Source organism: Vicugna pacos, chromosome 29, assembly GCF_048564905.1.
Source record: "Vicugna pacos chromosome 29, VicPac4, whole genome shotgun sequence".
NCBI lineage: Eukaryota > Metazoa > Chordata > Mammalia > Artiodactyla > Camelidae > Vicugna > Vicugna pacos.
Genome location: NC_133015.1, coordinates 741,887 through 758,262, shown reverse-complemented (window position 1 = coordinate 758,262; position 16,376 = coordinate 741,887). Strand labels below are relative to the sequence as shown.

At 41.8% G+C, this 16,376-nt stretch overlaps 1 protein-coding gene across 1 annotated transcript in view; it reads right to left on the bottom strand.

Moving 5' to 3' along the window:
- Window positions 1–8,916: 8,916 nt before the first annotated feature.
- Window positions 8,917–16,376, bottom strand: part of LOC116277890 (rho GTPase-activating protein 20-like) — a 69,876-nt gene continuing 62,416 nt past the window's right edge. Inside the window, exons 13-15 of the mRNA XM_072951694.1 lie at window positions 13,625–13,814; window positions 12,338–12,452; window positions 8,917–11,180 (exon numbers count right to left, since the gene is read on the bottom strand). Of these exons, the coding sequence (XP_072807795.1) occupies window positions 9,577–11,180; window positions 12,338–12,452; window positions 13,625–13,814 (1,909 nt within the window). The 3' untranslated portion in view covers window positions 8,917–9,576. The remainder of the gene's footprint in view (window positions 11,181–12,337; window positions 12,453–13,624; window positions 13,815–16,376) is intronic.

Below are 16,376 nucleotides of genomic sequence, written 5' to 3'. Positions count from 1 at the left end.
CCTGGCACAAAATAAATGCTTAATGAACATTATTATGATGGGGTGTTGAGTCCATGGGCTGACTTAGACCATTGGAAACCCACTCAAAAGATGATTCAAAGATGATTCAAAGCCTAGGTGAGGATTGAGATGATGTCCTGATACTGTCTGGCTTGGTGCCTCCCCCACCCTCTGCATTTGTCTCTAACAGCAGTCATCGGGAGGTTAAAGTTGCCACTTTGGGGGAGTCAAGTAACAGGCACTGTGGCTTGGCATGGAAAATAAAGTCCTTCATATTCACTGGCAATTATATAAAGGAAAATGAAGTATTTACAATAAGAAATCAAATTGATTCATTTTCCAAAAGCATAATCCATAGAAACCAAGCAGAATGAAGATGAACAGAAAGAATCTGCATCCTGGTGCCAGCCTACACCTTAGAGGTCAGCCACGCAGTTCTTCCTGAATTAAGGACAAGGAGGTCTGGGGTGGGAGAAGGGGAAGGGACTCGCCCAGGACCACACTGGACCACAGCAGGGCTGGGTCTAGAACTGGGTGATCTGCTTTCCAGTTGTGGCTCTCACTTCATCCAGTTACCCCAGTTCTCCAGGATGCCCCAGCAAAGGCACACACTTTGGGCAAGCTTTGTCCTCTAAATCCCCTTGTACATCCCTCCCCTGACAAACTGAGAATGAAGAAACTGCAAGGTCCATTTACCTCCCTGCCTCAGAGCCTGGGGCCAGTCTCAGCATGACCCCCAGACTGCGGGCCCAGGGGCAACACATTTTCTTTCTCTAAGCATTAAAAGATGTCTCTTTTGAAAATACGTAATGCAGCCTGACCTGCTGACTTGGAAGAGCTGTGAGGATTGGGATGTGATAACGTAGGCCAAAATGCTTAGAGCTTAAATGGACATAAATAAGAAGTGGGGGGGGTGACCCCTCCCTCAGATGTGTGGACTCTACCTACCATGCCTTTAAAATGTTAGCAATCAATGTACAGCAGAACAGTTGTGCCTGTTACAAAAGGACATGTATCTAGGACCCCTGAGTCACTGAGCCCACAGCTCCTGACCCTGCAGGAAGAGTCCCTGCTGGCAGTAACCAAACAAGACTGAGCCTTGCGGAACTTTGCCCACACCCCCCTGCTTCCGGGGTGTCCCAGTCCTTCCTTGTGCGCTTTGCTGTCCATGTTTCCTGACTAGAGACCACTAGCCAAGGTGGGATCCTGGCCAGAGGCTCTGATTCATTCTTTTAGGGAGTGGGCCCCTGGCTCCTTGTTTCTAAAAATCTCCATGCTGCTTCAGAAGACAGGATTTTTTAAAGAGGGCTTTTATCCAGCTAATGAATTTCTCTTCTATTCCAAGGTTTTTGACAGGTTTCATCATAAATGAATATTAGATTTGTCAAATGTGTTTTTCTATTGAGGTGATAATGTGGTTTATTGCTATTGTTTTCTTAACAGAAAGTAATTAAAGGAGATCTAAATAAATTGATATAGTTTCCAATTTTATCAATTGGAAGAACCCATAGTTAAAATGGAAATTCTCTCAAATCGATCTATAGACTCACTAAGTTAGGTTTAGGGTTAGGGTTAGGTTTAGGGGCACAGAAGTTCAGAGGACCTCAAATTTGTCCTGGAAGAAATTCTTGAACCTACTTATGAGTTCTAATTTCACAGGCCCAAACTCTAAACAATGAAAATACAATTTGGAGATCAGTCTAACAGAGACAGAGGGATAGGCTGCAGCTTGGGGGTCTCTCTGGAGTGCCAGCCCGTCCTGTGGTCTGAAGGTGGGTGGAGGCATTCACTAATCTCTGAGAAAATCTTAGATCAGTTTTGTTTTTTTGTTTTGTTTTGTTTTTGCAGAAATTGATAGATCGACCCTAAAATCTATATGGAAATGCAGACAATTTAGAATGGTCAAAATAATGCTGAAATTTGTACTTCTTGATTTTAAAACTTACTACAAAGCTACAGTTATCAAGAAAGTGTAGTACTGGCAAAAGGATAGACATGCCACTCAATGGAACACAGCAGAGAGTCCAGAAATAGTGCTTCATTATGGTCAATAGATTTTCAACAAAGAAATTAAGGCAATTCAGTAGGGAAAAGATAATCTTTTCCAGCAAATGGAGCTGGGGCAATTGGATATCTACCTGCAAAAAGTAATATTTAGACCACAGATCAACAAACTACCCCCATAAAGTAAATCCAGTCTGCTGCCTCCTTTTGCAAATAAACTTTTTTGAAACACAGTCATATCTGTTTGCATACTGTCCATGACTGCTTCATGCTACAACAGCACAGGTGAGGAGCTGGGACAGATGCTGTCCAGCCCACAAAGCCCGATGGCCCCGTACAGAGAAAGTCTGCCAACCTCTGACTTAGATCCTTACTTCATAACATATATAAAAATTAACAAAATGGATAATATATCTAACTGCAATAAATGAAACTCTTGAACTCTTGAAAGAAGACATAAGAGTAAATCCTCATAACCTTGGATTTGGTAATTATTTCTAAATAACTCATCAAAAGTATAGGCTACAAAACAGGAAGAAACAATAAATTGAACTTTCTAAAAAAAAAAAGCATATGCTTTTCAAAAAGCATTATTAAAAAAATGAAAAGACAAGCCACAGTCAGGGACAGAACAACTGCAGATAATATGTCTAATAAAGGCTTTGTATACAGGATGCATAATAAACTCTTTCAACTCAATAATAAGACAAATAATCCATTTTTTTCTGCTGCAAAAATAGCAGGACATAATAGAAATATACAGTGATTTGGGGCTTCCAAGCACTTTCACATCCCTCATGCAGTTCAGTTTTCTCAACAACCCAACCAGATGTGGTATTATTATTAAACCCACTTCAAAGCCCATGGGGACTGACTTCTCAGGACCCCTCGGTGAGTAGTCATTCTCTGAATCCTAGTCCAGTGCCCAACCAGGCAGCACTTTCCTGGCACTGCGATCCTCTTCTTTTCCTCATGTATTCAGAGCTTAGTTCAATTAAAGTAATACTTCTAGACAAAGAAACTATATAAATATTAAAGCTACATGAAGCTAATCTTTGAAAAAAAGATTAGACCATGTGTATCAAAGTATTCAACTGAAAGGCTGGCTCTCAGAACCCAATCTCAGAAAAAAACACATAAATTTAGAAAAGCAAGGCTAACTCTTCCTTGAAAATACATATATTTTACAAATTCTTCCTATGTAATAGAATAGTAGGTCATCATCAAAATATTTCATTTACAGATAAGATGTAATCACCTTCTTCTTAATTATATCATATACTTTTAACCTTAGCTATACTTAAGTGTTAGGAAAGTTCATACAAAGGAGAAAAATTAGTTAAAAAAAAAAACCCAAAAACCCAAGGTGATATTTAAAGCCACAGAAAACCTGAACTTCAGGGACTAGGGATACATTCTCACATTACGACTTTGCTCAGATTTTTCCAGCACAGTAACCTTAGACTAAACTGGGAGAGGGAGACATGGAGGCAGGATGAATGGTCCTCAACTGGCTACAGCATCACTAAACAATGAGTCCAGCAAACAGAGGGATTGTAAGGGAACTGGTGTGATCCTCCAGGCTTCAAAACAGGAATGGTCTCTGTTCTCTGTGTGAATCTGAGATTTGGGAGGTGGGGGCAGGTAGCAGAGGTAAGAAGCCAGCAGCTGGGTGTCACGTTACAAAGTTGAAGGGAAGTAGAGAAACCACGAACAGGCAGAAGAAAGATCAGAGAAAGCTATTATTATGTAATATGCCCATTGCAGACAGACAGGCGGCCCCTTTCTTTCTTAACCTCAGATTCCGAGAAAGCCTTTGTTACAGCCTGGTCAGGCACACACAGGCACACGCTGGGGTGAGGCCAAGGTCTCTGCCAACCCCACTCTGGACAAGAGGGTAACTAAACTTGGGAAACCCCTGAGACCTTTTCAGGTTAGCCCCATCCTAGTTGTCAGTTTCCCAGTCTTAGCTTCCTTCTGTTGCCCCCGGCTCCAAACCAAACCCCTCTGAGGGTAGTGGGAAAGTGGGGCTGCCTCCAGCATGGCAAACAGCAACATGTTTGGGGCCACAATTTGCCCACATACTTGGCAGGCACCACCCTAGACTCATGCTGACTTGAGCTGTGGGAAGTGAAAGACTCACTCATCAAATAGTTGTTTTGTCTACATGACACCAGACCAACCACTGGTTGATCTAGTGCGACAGGGTGCAGCGAGCTGCCTTGACTGAAATCAGCTCCTCTGACTTTGTCTATCACCTCTGGCCTGTGTTGGACGCCAGGATAGGTAGAGCCATAGGTCAGAGCATCCCTCAGACCCAGCCCAGCTGAGGGGGGCTCTGTTTGCTTGTCCCCCTCTTACAGTTCCAATTGCTGCTCTGTCCACTGCCACAGCTCTGAGTGCTTGTGTGGCATCGGCAGGTGTCCCTGTTGGAAGACACTTGGAGGGGAGAGGGGATTTTCTTAGAGATATTTAACTGAGACACAATAAATTAGTAAGGTTTGGATAGGTCCTCATGTACACGCCTTGTGTCTGCTTTATTATGGAAACTATTTTAAGATGAAAGGGTGAAAAAAAGAGCCTGGAGTCAGAGTGAGGTTCTGAAGGTACCCACCACATAGGATATAGTGAACATTAAATGAAATAAAACAATGTGCAGATCACCAGTGCATGGAGGCAACAGTTAAGTGCCCAGTGGGTGTTCACTGCTCCCCTTCTTCTCTGCAGCCTAATTTCCCCAAGTTATTTTAAAGTCCTTGAGGACAGAAACAAGCTATCCTTTTTTACCTTGTATCCTAGGGTCTAGAACAGTACCTGGCAATAAAAATTACACTGTCTGACTAGCATTTATATCATTTGTAACACTTCTATCTCCCTCTGGCTACACTCTTTCCCTTTTCTCAATTTTCTCTAAACTCCTTGTGATTCAATTTATTGCTTGAATTAGCTCATCTCTAGCTTTCCTCCCCCTCTATTCATTTGCTGTGCCTTCAAGCAGTAAGCTTCTCTGTGTTCATGTATTTTGAAGATTCTCTGCTTCTTAGTCATCTCATTCTTGGGGCAAAGATAGAATGTTTCCTTTCCCTCTAAAAATTTTAAGCTGTAATAATCACCATCTCTGTGACCTGGGAAAGATGGAGTATTTCTTTAAAATATCTATTTTACTTGCTCAAAGTAATGGGCCTGCCTCACAAGTATAGGTTTTTAGCTAATTTATTCACTCCTCACAGCAGATCAAGAGGCTGTGAGGAGTTCTAAACTGAATTCCAAGTTGCTGTAATCTAAAAATCAAACCTAGATAAAACAACTAGCATTTAAACCTCAACATCTCCCAAACCTGCATCTCACATTGTCATATAAGGTCAAACTCCAGAAAACGTATTTACTTTGCCTTAACAAATTAAAATATATTAGAGAAGCACTTTGAACTATCTTCCTACGTAAGTATGTGCACTCTGGCACTACACAATGAGCACACATGCTGTACAAATTAAGTAACAATATATATCTAATACCATCCTGTGTATATTTTTTGAGGATTCGGAAACAAAATTTTCCAAATCACACCCTAGAGCCTTCTACAAATTCTATCACACACTGACATCATGCAGAACTGAAGCTTAAGGAGTTTACTTAAACACACACATGCACACACACACACACACACAAAGGATTTATACCCAGAAATGGCTCAGAAATAAGGGAGACTCATGCTTGGTGTAGAAAACCCAGAACTCAAGAGTACTCTTCCTTTCAGCAGGAAAGTTAGCTTATGAGATATCCTCATAACCAGAATAGATTTTTTTTTAAAAAGTTAACATTTTACCCAACTTTATTCAATTTTGTTTTTTTGGTATTGAAATAAACACTTTCCAAAGACTTCCTCTCAAGTCATTAAAACATGACCAGGTAGGAAAAGATCAGTTAAACATTTCCTACTGTAAGTCAGACTAAGATATATAACAGTCTCAGTTACCTTTCAACAGACAAAATATGCCACTGGTTCAAGGATACATTAGACACTTTCAATTCAATATCACACCATGAAAAGCAGAAAAATACAATGTGAGATAATTTATTGAATCCAATGTTTTCACAGTAGAATAAGATTCTTCTTTAAAAGCAAAAAATTACTTTATTTGTTTAACATTAAGGAGAAATTAACATCAGTATATGTGAACATTGCCCAAATTTAATCAGTGACATTTCTGACAGTGGGTTGCAGGTCTATACTGCTCAAAGCAAATCATTGTTTTCTGGGCTAATGTAGTATATATATTTTTGAATCTCTTTGAAATGGTGCTTGAACTCACACAAAGTGAACTCTGTGAACTTTGAGAGGGCAAAAATGCAGCAGTCGCAAGAAACCAGTAATACTGCTTAAGTTTACACAATCTTAGAAGTACCGATGTCTTGTAGTATCTGGATCCAGACATCCTGGGATGCCTGGGTGTGTCTGGAATCAACTGGACACTCTGGTCAGAATGGTTCAAATTTAGATAAGAAAATCTTATACAATCAAATCGAGTTAATTTTTTTTTGCTATAAGAATGTAGACTATATGTGCATCTGATTCTAGGAGCACCATGAGAATATAATACTTAAGAAAATGAAGACTTTGTGTCTAAAGCATGACTTGTTTGGTAAATGATAAGAATAGAAAAAATGTCTTTTTCTGGAAAGACTGACCATGGCCTATGACGAGAAGTTCAAAGTTCCAATTCAGCATTAATTACATTTTATGAAATTCCCAACGTTAAGCAGAAATTGAGCTTATTAGCTAAAACAGTTACACAAAGGGCAGAGTAATAACTCTGGTGGGATTGTTAACTTTTGAAGAATGGTGTTTCATTTAATATATAGCATGGACTTCATACATATCTATTATCAGTGCCTTGAAAAATCAAACAACTTTAAAAGTTAGCAGTTTCTGCAAGTACAAAAATACACATTTCTTACATAACATAAGGTAGTAAAATTTGTCAAGATATATTATACAAACTCAAAAGCATCTTACATAAAGCATCAGTCTAATATTTTATAGACTGACAAGAGTGTAATAAAATGACATGTAGTCTGTCTTCAAATCATACAATATAATACTTTAAAGCAATATTAAGTATTCACATTAAATATGTAAGGAGTGTCTAAGGGAACACAGAGTAGAAATGGTTATTAAAGAACTCGCGTATCTATTCTTTTCTCTGCTTCAAACTGGGCGTATGATTTTCTCCCGCCAATACAAAAGAAAAACAAAAACATGGCTAGAACTATTATTTTGTTAAGTAGAGAAGAAGTTTGTTTCTGGAAAAGACGCTCCAAGCAATAGAGCTTCATTCACACATTGCAGTTCTGACAGTAGTGGGCCCACAAGGTGAGGGGAACCCTGCTGCTCTCATCTATCATATCACGTGAGATGCATAGGGATACTTGGAGGAGTCTCAATATAGGAGTGGTTGGTGATAAGGTGAAATCTACTTCACATCTGTGACTAGGATGGCCAGTGTCATAAAGGAGCTCTTTGGACACAGAATTCTAACGGCTTATTATACTGCTTAGGACAAAAAGGGCCATGTCCCCGAGAGGTAGGTAGCACCTATAGCTAATACTGAAAGGACTTCTTCTAGTTTACAGAAAAAATATTTTTTTTATAACAAAAAATACAATCTTTAGGACAACAGGGGACGCATATATGGCATGAAAGTTTCTGGGTGGCTAAGAAAGGTGATTTGAAATAAACAAGTTTGTGGGAGAAAGGGCTATTGGAATTTGAATTAAAGAGGTCAAATGGGTTCTAAGCAATTACTAATAAGTAAGTGTTTAAAATGAAGGAAGGTGCACAGCCATCCCTGATTGTCACATGGTACTGTCTGGCAAGGCCCAATCATAAATGGAGGTAATCCAGGAGAGGTGTAACCTTTCAGAGAGAGGGGCTGGCAGGTTGTAAAGAGTCACAGAACAGAAGAGCCACCACAGTGGCTGTCAGGCCTTCTTTCAGACAGTATTCGATGCTGGATTTTCTCACCTCCAGAAGTTTTTACATCTTTTTGTCCCAAAATGATTCATGGTCTATACCCCACTGGAATACACCAATGGGGTAAACACCACAGTGTGTGCCCCACTGGAATAAACCAATGGGGTCTACACCACTGTGTGTGCTCCACTGGAATAAACCAATGTGGTATACACCATGGTTTATACCCCATTCGGTGTATACCACTTTGGTGTATTCCAGTGGGGCACGCACCATGGTGTATACCCCACTGGTGTGTTCCAGTGGGGCACGCACCGTGGTGTATATCCCACTGGTGTGTTCCAGTGGGGCACGCACCGTGGTGTATACCCCATTGGTTTATTCCAGTGGGGTATAGACCATGAATCATTTTGGGAGAAAAAGATGTAAAAAGTTCTGGAGGTGAGAAAATCCAGTATCGAGGACTGTCTGAAAGAAGGCCTGAGTGCCACTGTGGTGGCTCTTCTTTTCTGTAACTCTTTATAACCTGCCAGCTCTGTAAACTGCTCTCTTAGCTGTGAATTGGTCATCGGGAAAGGGAGAATTTATCAGCAATTTTTTTTGGCTGATTAATCCTAGAGACAAGGCTGCAGAAAAACATTTCCGCAAAGTGGGGTCCTGCTTTGATCACCTGTTGGCAACGATGACCATGTAACACAGGAATGACTGTTGTTGCAGACTCTTCCTCCTCACCCAGACAGCGAATGCTGTCAGGAGGGCACCTCCTAGGAGGGAAAAGTGCATTTCTGGAGAATGTTCCTGGCTCAGGCATCTCCGGAAAGAACACAAATGAGCACCCATTTCCTTCTTTCTCCCCATAGCTATGTCCGGGGGCCTCTGTAGAGCAGTGAAACACCCATGGAAAAACAAATTGACCAACAAAAACTATGATGTCTTGGTACTTGTGGCTCGAATCCCTCGAGTTTTTTCCACTCTAGCTGCCTTAATGGGCTGGTACCTGGAATGATTCTGTGAGGGCACGTGATTGACTATGAGATGTCTCAGAACTGGCCACTCGCTTGGTTTCAGGGAAAAGTCTGATGTGATTTCCTTGATCATCTGACATGCTTTCCTTCTTAATGCTTTGATTGGTGGTATTTTTCTTGCTTACTTATTAAAAACATTTCATGGAATGTGGATGGTTTCTTTGCAGACTTCCCACTCTGTCCATGGTTTTTATTCTTCACTTTTGATATCCTTGCCTTCTTAGTGTCATCTAAGGCATGTTTCCTCTAGAGAAGATGATGCTTCTTTAGCCCTCTGCTCGGATCTCTTAAAATGCATGACAGGATCAATCCACGCTCTAATAAGGAAAAGCCTCCCAAACAGGTGATAAAATCTTTTAGTCTCAACTTTTTGCCAAATAAATCTCAATAAAGAGGATTCTTTTTTTGTCCTAAGTATCAGCAGTGATAACCTTGATGCTACCTGTCTTGGTTATTCTATACACAGGGGTCATAATAATTATTATCTTTATGTTATTAGCCCGGTTTCTGTCCTTGCAGATATTAGATTCTGATTGTGGTTAAATGTCTTTGGTTGAATGCGTGTCCTCAGCATCAGCACTGGGCTGTTTGCACAGCTCCAAGTCCTTCAGTTGCCCTTTGGGGAATGTCTGTCTGTCTCTCTTGCAGTGTGCTGGCTTCTGGAATGCCAGAAGCAAATGGAGGTGGCTCCATGGGTCCTTTTAGAGAACCTGTTTTATTGTTTTCTGGTCTCGGTACCCTTGCCTTCTTTTTGAGGGACCAATTTTTCAAACTGGCTATACCATTTCTCAACCATGTGCTGGGGTGAAGAGTTATAGAACGCATTTGTGAATGCCCTTCTAGGCTGTCCTTTTTTGTATGAGCCTGGTGGCTACTGGCCTGCCCTGATGAGGGACCGGGAATTCCAGAAATGAGGCTGGAACTGCTAAAGTCAGAAGAAAGCTCTTCCTGTTTTCCTTGAGCTTGAAAAGTGCAATCTATTGGAGAGGATGTTTCAGTGGGTGTAAACACCGACTGTTCAGAAATCTGAGGAAAAGCGCTGTCTTGGGAGCTCACTGGTGAGCCAGATGGGGACGTGTCCGGGGAGGACAAGCTGGAACAGCTACTCCTCGGGCAAATGTTTAACCTTGGGGGGAAGACCTTCTCAGTGATCTGGTTTGTGGCACCACTCTTGCCAACCTCGATCCCCATGACCAAGCTCCGATTGATAAGCTTTTGCCCCTCCATCTGCAAAGACTTGTGCCGCTTGAGATAATCCTCCTCTTTGTGCGAGAGACTGGCGTCACAGCTTGCGTTGTGCTGCTTCTTTTTTGAATAAAGTCCCGTGAGATAGGTCAGTTTGCAGTGCTGGTCTTCAGTGCTGGGCTCTGAGCAGCGCCGCTGCCTCCTTGAGCCCTTGAGGGGCTCTGCTGTGCGTGGTGGGGAGTACCCAGCCATGTCCGCAGTGAAGGGCTGGTTCCTGGGGCGATCGTGTGAGGACAGGTGGCTGTAAGAAATGGTCCCTGGCTTGGATTTAGGAAAAAGCTTTACACGATTTCCTTCGCTATCACAAAAGCTTTTCTCCTTATGATTTTTATCAGTGGCATTTTTTTTGACATCAGTATCTGTGACTAAACTCACTTTAAAACCTGTCTTACCCTCTTCCTGGAGGGGTGGATTCTGACTCAGATGGTTCTCATCTTTTTTCAGGAGAATCGCATCATAGCTGGACCTGCGTATCCTTTTCTGATAAAACGCCCTAAGAAAGGAAAGCTTTGAACCCAGGTAGCCGATGCTGGGCTCCGAGCAGTGTCGCTGTTGCATCGGGGTTTTTGGAGCATCTTCTGTAGCTGCGGACAGGTAGCTGGGGGTGCTTGTGTCAGAGGGGACACTGGCCTGGTCCTGCAGTGAGGCCTTTCTGTGCACTGCTGCCATGGCCACTGGCGCGGGCTCACCGGGCTGTTCCACATGGACGTCTTCATCTTTAGGATGGTCTAAGTCAAACTCACTCAAGGTTAAAACGCCTTCCACCTCAGGCTGCTCGGGGTCAGAGTCAATGTGGGTTAACACGGAGTCCATGCTTCTGCTGCCTGTACCGAGTTTCTTTACTAAGTCACTGCATGGAGCATCGACTTCTTCATTCAGCTCACTTTCCAGGCTGTCATAGGAGGAGTCATTCAGCTGGAAGCAGGAGATATCTGCCAAAAAAATCAAACCATGATTAACATTTGCACTTGCCTCAAATACATGCTGCCTTAAAAAAAACAAAACAAAAAACAACTAAACAACTATGATGTTTAGTTTAATTCTGTTTTCATGCAGATTTTTCAAATTCCTACTCCCAAGAAAGAAAGCATCTTTCACAATGTTTCTAGTTGTTAGTGCAGAAATTAAAAGTAAATTTTTGGGGTATACTAGATTTACCTCAGTCCCTGGAGAAATAGGCTTTCTTTAAGTAAGATTTCCTCAAAACAATGAACACATGTCATAATACCAAGAAATGGTAAAAAAAAAAAAAAGAATAAATTAATGCAGATACACCCAGGTTCTGAATAAGACTCTGTCTTTTATTAAATGGATTAGCTGGCAGATATACCTAATTAACTCTATTAGCCTCAGAGAAATCATTTACCAACCGTATCAATTTCCCTTTGACAAAGTTCTTTAATATCTATTACCTTGTTTATTCTTTACGGCAATCATACCAGTTAGATGTTATGGTTTCCCACAATTACAGGAGAAGATACTAATGTTATGGTGGCACAGAATAATTGTTCAAAGATAACCAAGAATTGGTGGTGCAGGCATTCATATTCTGGAAGGCTGAATGTCTTCAAGCCCCACACACCCTGCCCTGCCCCGTGAAGCTAGCTGTTTTCTCAAGTGTTTTGCAGGGCGCTGGATTTCTGAGAGGTGTCAGGGACTTCGGAGAGGAAGATGAGGAGGAACCAGACCAGGCCTGCTTCTGGGTCTCCTACTCCAGTTTCAACCACAGCAGTTCTGTTATATTGTAAGATATTGTAACAATATGTTATAACAATATATTATATTGTAAGTCTGTTAATTGTTCTACTGTATATCCTTGTAAGGTTTATTTAAAAAAAAAGTTAAAATTCTGCCACTAACAATGTCTTGGAGTTTGGGAACCTTGTCTTATACGCTTGGTAACCCGACCACAGTGTTAACACAGCCTGACCTACGAGCAGGCCTTCTAAGGAAGGGGCAGAAGCCCCTGACCCAGGCGAGAGGCCCCTTCGCCCGAGCTGCTCTGGGCTGAGGGTAACCGGTGCCCTCGCTGACCTTCACGTGTGTGGCTATTTCTCACACACAAAAACAACCCCATTATTCACAGTACCTGAGGCATTCTCTTTTGTATCACATGTCACTGAAACCTCTTCCAGAAGGGAAGTGATTTCTTCTCCAAATATTCTACAGCAGTTTTCAATCAGAAATTGTATAAGCAGAGAAACCTGTACAAAAAAGGAGCAAAAATGAAGGGCTACTTTTCACATAGCGCACCTATAAATCACACTTCCTGTATGAATCCTGGTTCAAACCAAAAAAAAAAAAAAGTGAAAGAATCCTGAGAGAAATTCAAAGTTCTTTTCTCCTTGAAAACTAAACAGAACTGTTTCCCCTAAAAAAAACATGATACTTTCAAGAGTGGTTTGAGTATAGAAATTGATTTTAACCAGTGGCTTAAAGTTATTATTTGTGGCCTTGGCTTAATGCTAACATTTTTATACTAACGGTCCTGTCTTTCAAATTAGGGTAATTTTAAGTATTCTCTGTACAGGGCATTTGGGATGAAGAAATATACTTTCTTATTAAAATTCATGAAGCATCATTAGATAAAGACTTATAAAATATGTTTCTTATGTAAAAGGCAGGTGTCGTAAGTGTGGGAGGTGGGCATCCTCTGTGGATTTACTGTGAAGGAGAGAGACAGCTGGAGAGAAAAGCATACATTTTGCCTGACCAGCCTCTTCCCATGCACTTCCCTCCCTGAGGAGCCAGAACTGGAGATGCTTGGAGAAGAGCTCACTGGGGAGAGCTGTGCCTCCACTGAGATAAACTGGAACATTTCCATAGTCTTCTTGCCCCAATAGCTGAGGCAAAGGAACAGGCAGAACGTTGGGAGGAAGAGGAATCAGTACCCCGTCCCTGTACTAACCACCAGGTACTGCAGGAGTGTGATTTCAAGTAAGTACTGACTGAGCGAGGTACCATCCCCACCTCCACTGTGTTAGGTGAGGAAACTGTGGATCAGTGTAACTAATTCTGCCCTAGATTGTACATCTGGCAAGTGGGGAGGGCTGAGATTTCCACCTGCACCTGTTTAATTTCAAAGTATTTTGTTTCTTTTTAAAATCTTATCATCTGCTCTTATTCCTCTATGGTTTCAGTCAGTCATAGCTGTTTGCCCCCTTAAAGGGAAAACAGAAGTAACCCAATTACTGTCACTTTCTTTACTTAAGAAATCACCTTTCTGCAGTCTACCAGGAGAGGACAGAACTGTCAATGAACTCAGACTTATAAGAAGATGTACTTAAGAACATGTCTTTCAGAATTAATACCCCAGACTTTAGGTTCAAAATGGGGACTCAGTCCCCCAGGGCAGAAAAATGAAAAACTTCGTTACCTTTTTTGTAAATTCACTTTCTAGTTCAGGGCTGGAGGAAGCAGGAGGCCAAAGGACGCTTGGAGCGATGCACACCGCTAAGTTAAATGCATTCATCTGATTCGATGAATTGTGTTGTTCAATCTTGTGCAATAACCCAAAAAGATGCTTTAGCAGAATAACGTTGGCTCTTGGGAGCTGGTCTAATAGCCTAAAGACAGACAAAAGTGCTCTTTAATCAAGACATTTTGTGGAAAACTTGTAGACAGGGCAACCTTTCTTCACTTTTCATGGGGAACTATGCAGACAGAAACACAGTTCAGAGATGCAGGAGTGTCAGCTTATACGGTACGTGCGGAGCGAGGACTGTCTTACAGAGGGGGAGAGTAAGACTCAGGGGTGTTATTCATTTATTTTGTGTATTCTGTCTCTGGGTGAGAACCTTTCAAGCCTCAGCCACAAAGATACCCAGTTTCATCCTGAGAGCTTACACTCTGCTCCACCAGCTTCTAAGGTCAATTCTGTCCCATGTCTCTTTATCTCAGTGGTACCACTTTCACACATCAGTCAAGCTTATAACAGTATATTTCCTACTGTTCCAATTTTGTACTTGATAAGGGATTTTTAAATTATCCTTCACCATCATTTACTACCACTTTTTTTTTTTTTACTACCATTCATGCTTGTTGCTTTTATCCAACAAGAATCTGCAACTGAGACAGGAGGGAAGGGGGCAGGACACAGCCATTAAAGGAATGACACAGCAGTTAGCACCAAGGTGGAGGAAAAGTCAACTTCCGATGGACCTTGAGGACCAGGATGGAAGGGGATCTGACCTCCAGTGGACCCTGAGCTCCCTCACACACATTGTAATGTACTAGCACCATGAACGGCACACCCACAGGTGCCATGACAGCTCTGAGGCTGACCATGAAAGTCAAGGAGAGGGTGGTGGCCCAATTCCTGGGGATCCCCGCCCCTTCCTCAAAGCAGTTGGAGTAATCCTCTCACTTGTTAGTGTATAAAAACTCGCAACACCGTGCCTCGTGGACTCTCTTGCTCCCTCACCTTCCCAGATGCCCGGCACTCTGTCTATGCACTGTGTGTCTACTTCTCCTTTAAACTAAACACCCAACCCTGCTCCCCTCTGCCCTTCTCCTGCGTTCTGAGACGGCCTGCACTCTGTCTACAGAGTGTACATCTCTCTAAACAAATCTACTTTTACCCAACTAGGGCTTGCTCTTGAATTCTTTCCTGCATGAAGCCAACGACCCTCACTTGGTGAGGCGCATCCCAGGGACTCAAGTGAGACCTGGGACACAGCCCTCCTCTCGCGCCCCGTTTTCCTGTATCACAACCTGGGGAAGAACATCAGGTAATCTGGCTCTTGTTGCATAAATACCAGAGAGGCGCTTCTTCAGCAGCACAGACTGACAATGAGGATGGTTTTCTAGGGACACATTATGACAGATTGCAATGGGCCAAAAGATTACTGAATGTTTTCATTGGACAGTGAGGCCTTGCCTAGAGTGCTCTTTTGGGGTGTCAGATTCTGTGGGGGCCCTGAGCCTTTGAGTTATTTTACACCTCTGTAAACTGTAGCACATTGACAGCAACACACATAATTCTTGTCCATAGACCTGAAAATTCTCTCTGGTGAAGAGACACATGATTTATTTGCACTGCCTCATGTCCCAGCAGAAAAAGCCAGTTTTTTTCAAATCTATTTATAAAATCATTTCAGCATTTCTGATTCAATTATTATAACTTGTGGTAGTTAACCATCTTCGCTGAACCGGCGGCAGTAACGTCTTAGTAGTTCTCTTTATTAATTCATGTTTTAAATAAAATTTCTTTCATGTGTGTATATTTATATGAGAGCCATAATTTTGGCCTTTTAAAAATCATCCTTTAATAGCTTCTAGAATATAAAGTTTTAGACAGTGAGCAACAACAATACAGAATCTCAGGTTCCCTGTCTCTGAACAGTTCCCAACAAGCTGTCATGAAAGCAGAGACAGCATTTTGTACATGGCTCTGAGTCTGGTGTCTTCAACACTTACACCATCAGTAGCTGCGTGTAGATAATGATTTACATTAGAAAGTTGCTCAAGATAACATTGCACTAAACAAGCATTTGCAAATAAATGATACTGGGATTCTTGGGTTTCACAGAAACGCAAGTATTGCTTTTCATTAATGGACACTTCTTTCCTATTCTCTTATGATGTGGGAAATACTCAGGAATGGGGGTGCTGGGTTCTGCCCTCAACTTCCCTTTCCATGAGGACAGACAATGCATTCTCTGTGATCAGGCTGAGGCTTTGCAACTCCCTTTTCCCTTGACACTTTCAACGAGTTGACTGTCTCTCTGGACTGTCCTCACGTCCCCTTCTCCACATACCCCTGTCACAGCACTGACTGCACCGCCCTGGAATTCTGGGTTTTATCTGTCTATTTCTACTAGACTGTGAGTTCCTTGAGGGGAAGGAATTTTCTCTGTATGAATTCAGCTGCTAAATGAAGTGTATAAGGAATTGCCTGGTTAGTTAAATATTTACCAAAATTAAGGTCATAAATTGTAGATTGTGTCTACAGTATTAGCTATTAGTCTAATGGGTTTCAGTGCCTATCAGATTAGAATATACAGAAGGTGTACAATGGTCGAGTATTCCATATTAATAAGATTAGGAAAAAAACCAATAACAATGACAGTTGCTAGCATAAATCTATTTTTAAACTGGCCCCTATGGATATGACTTTGACAGTTATT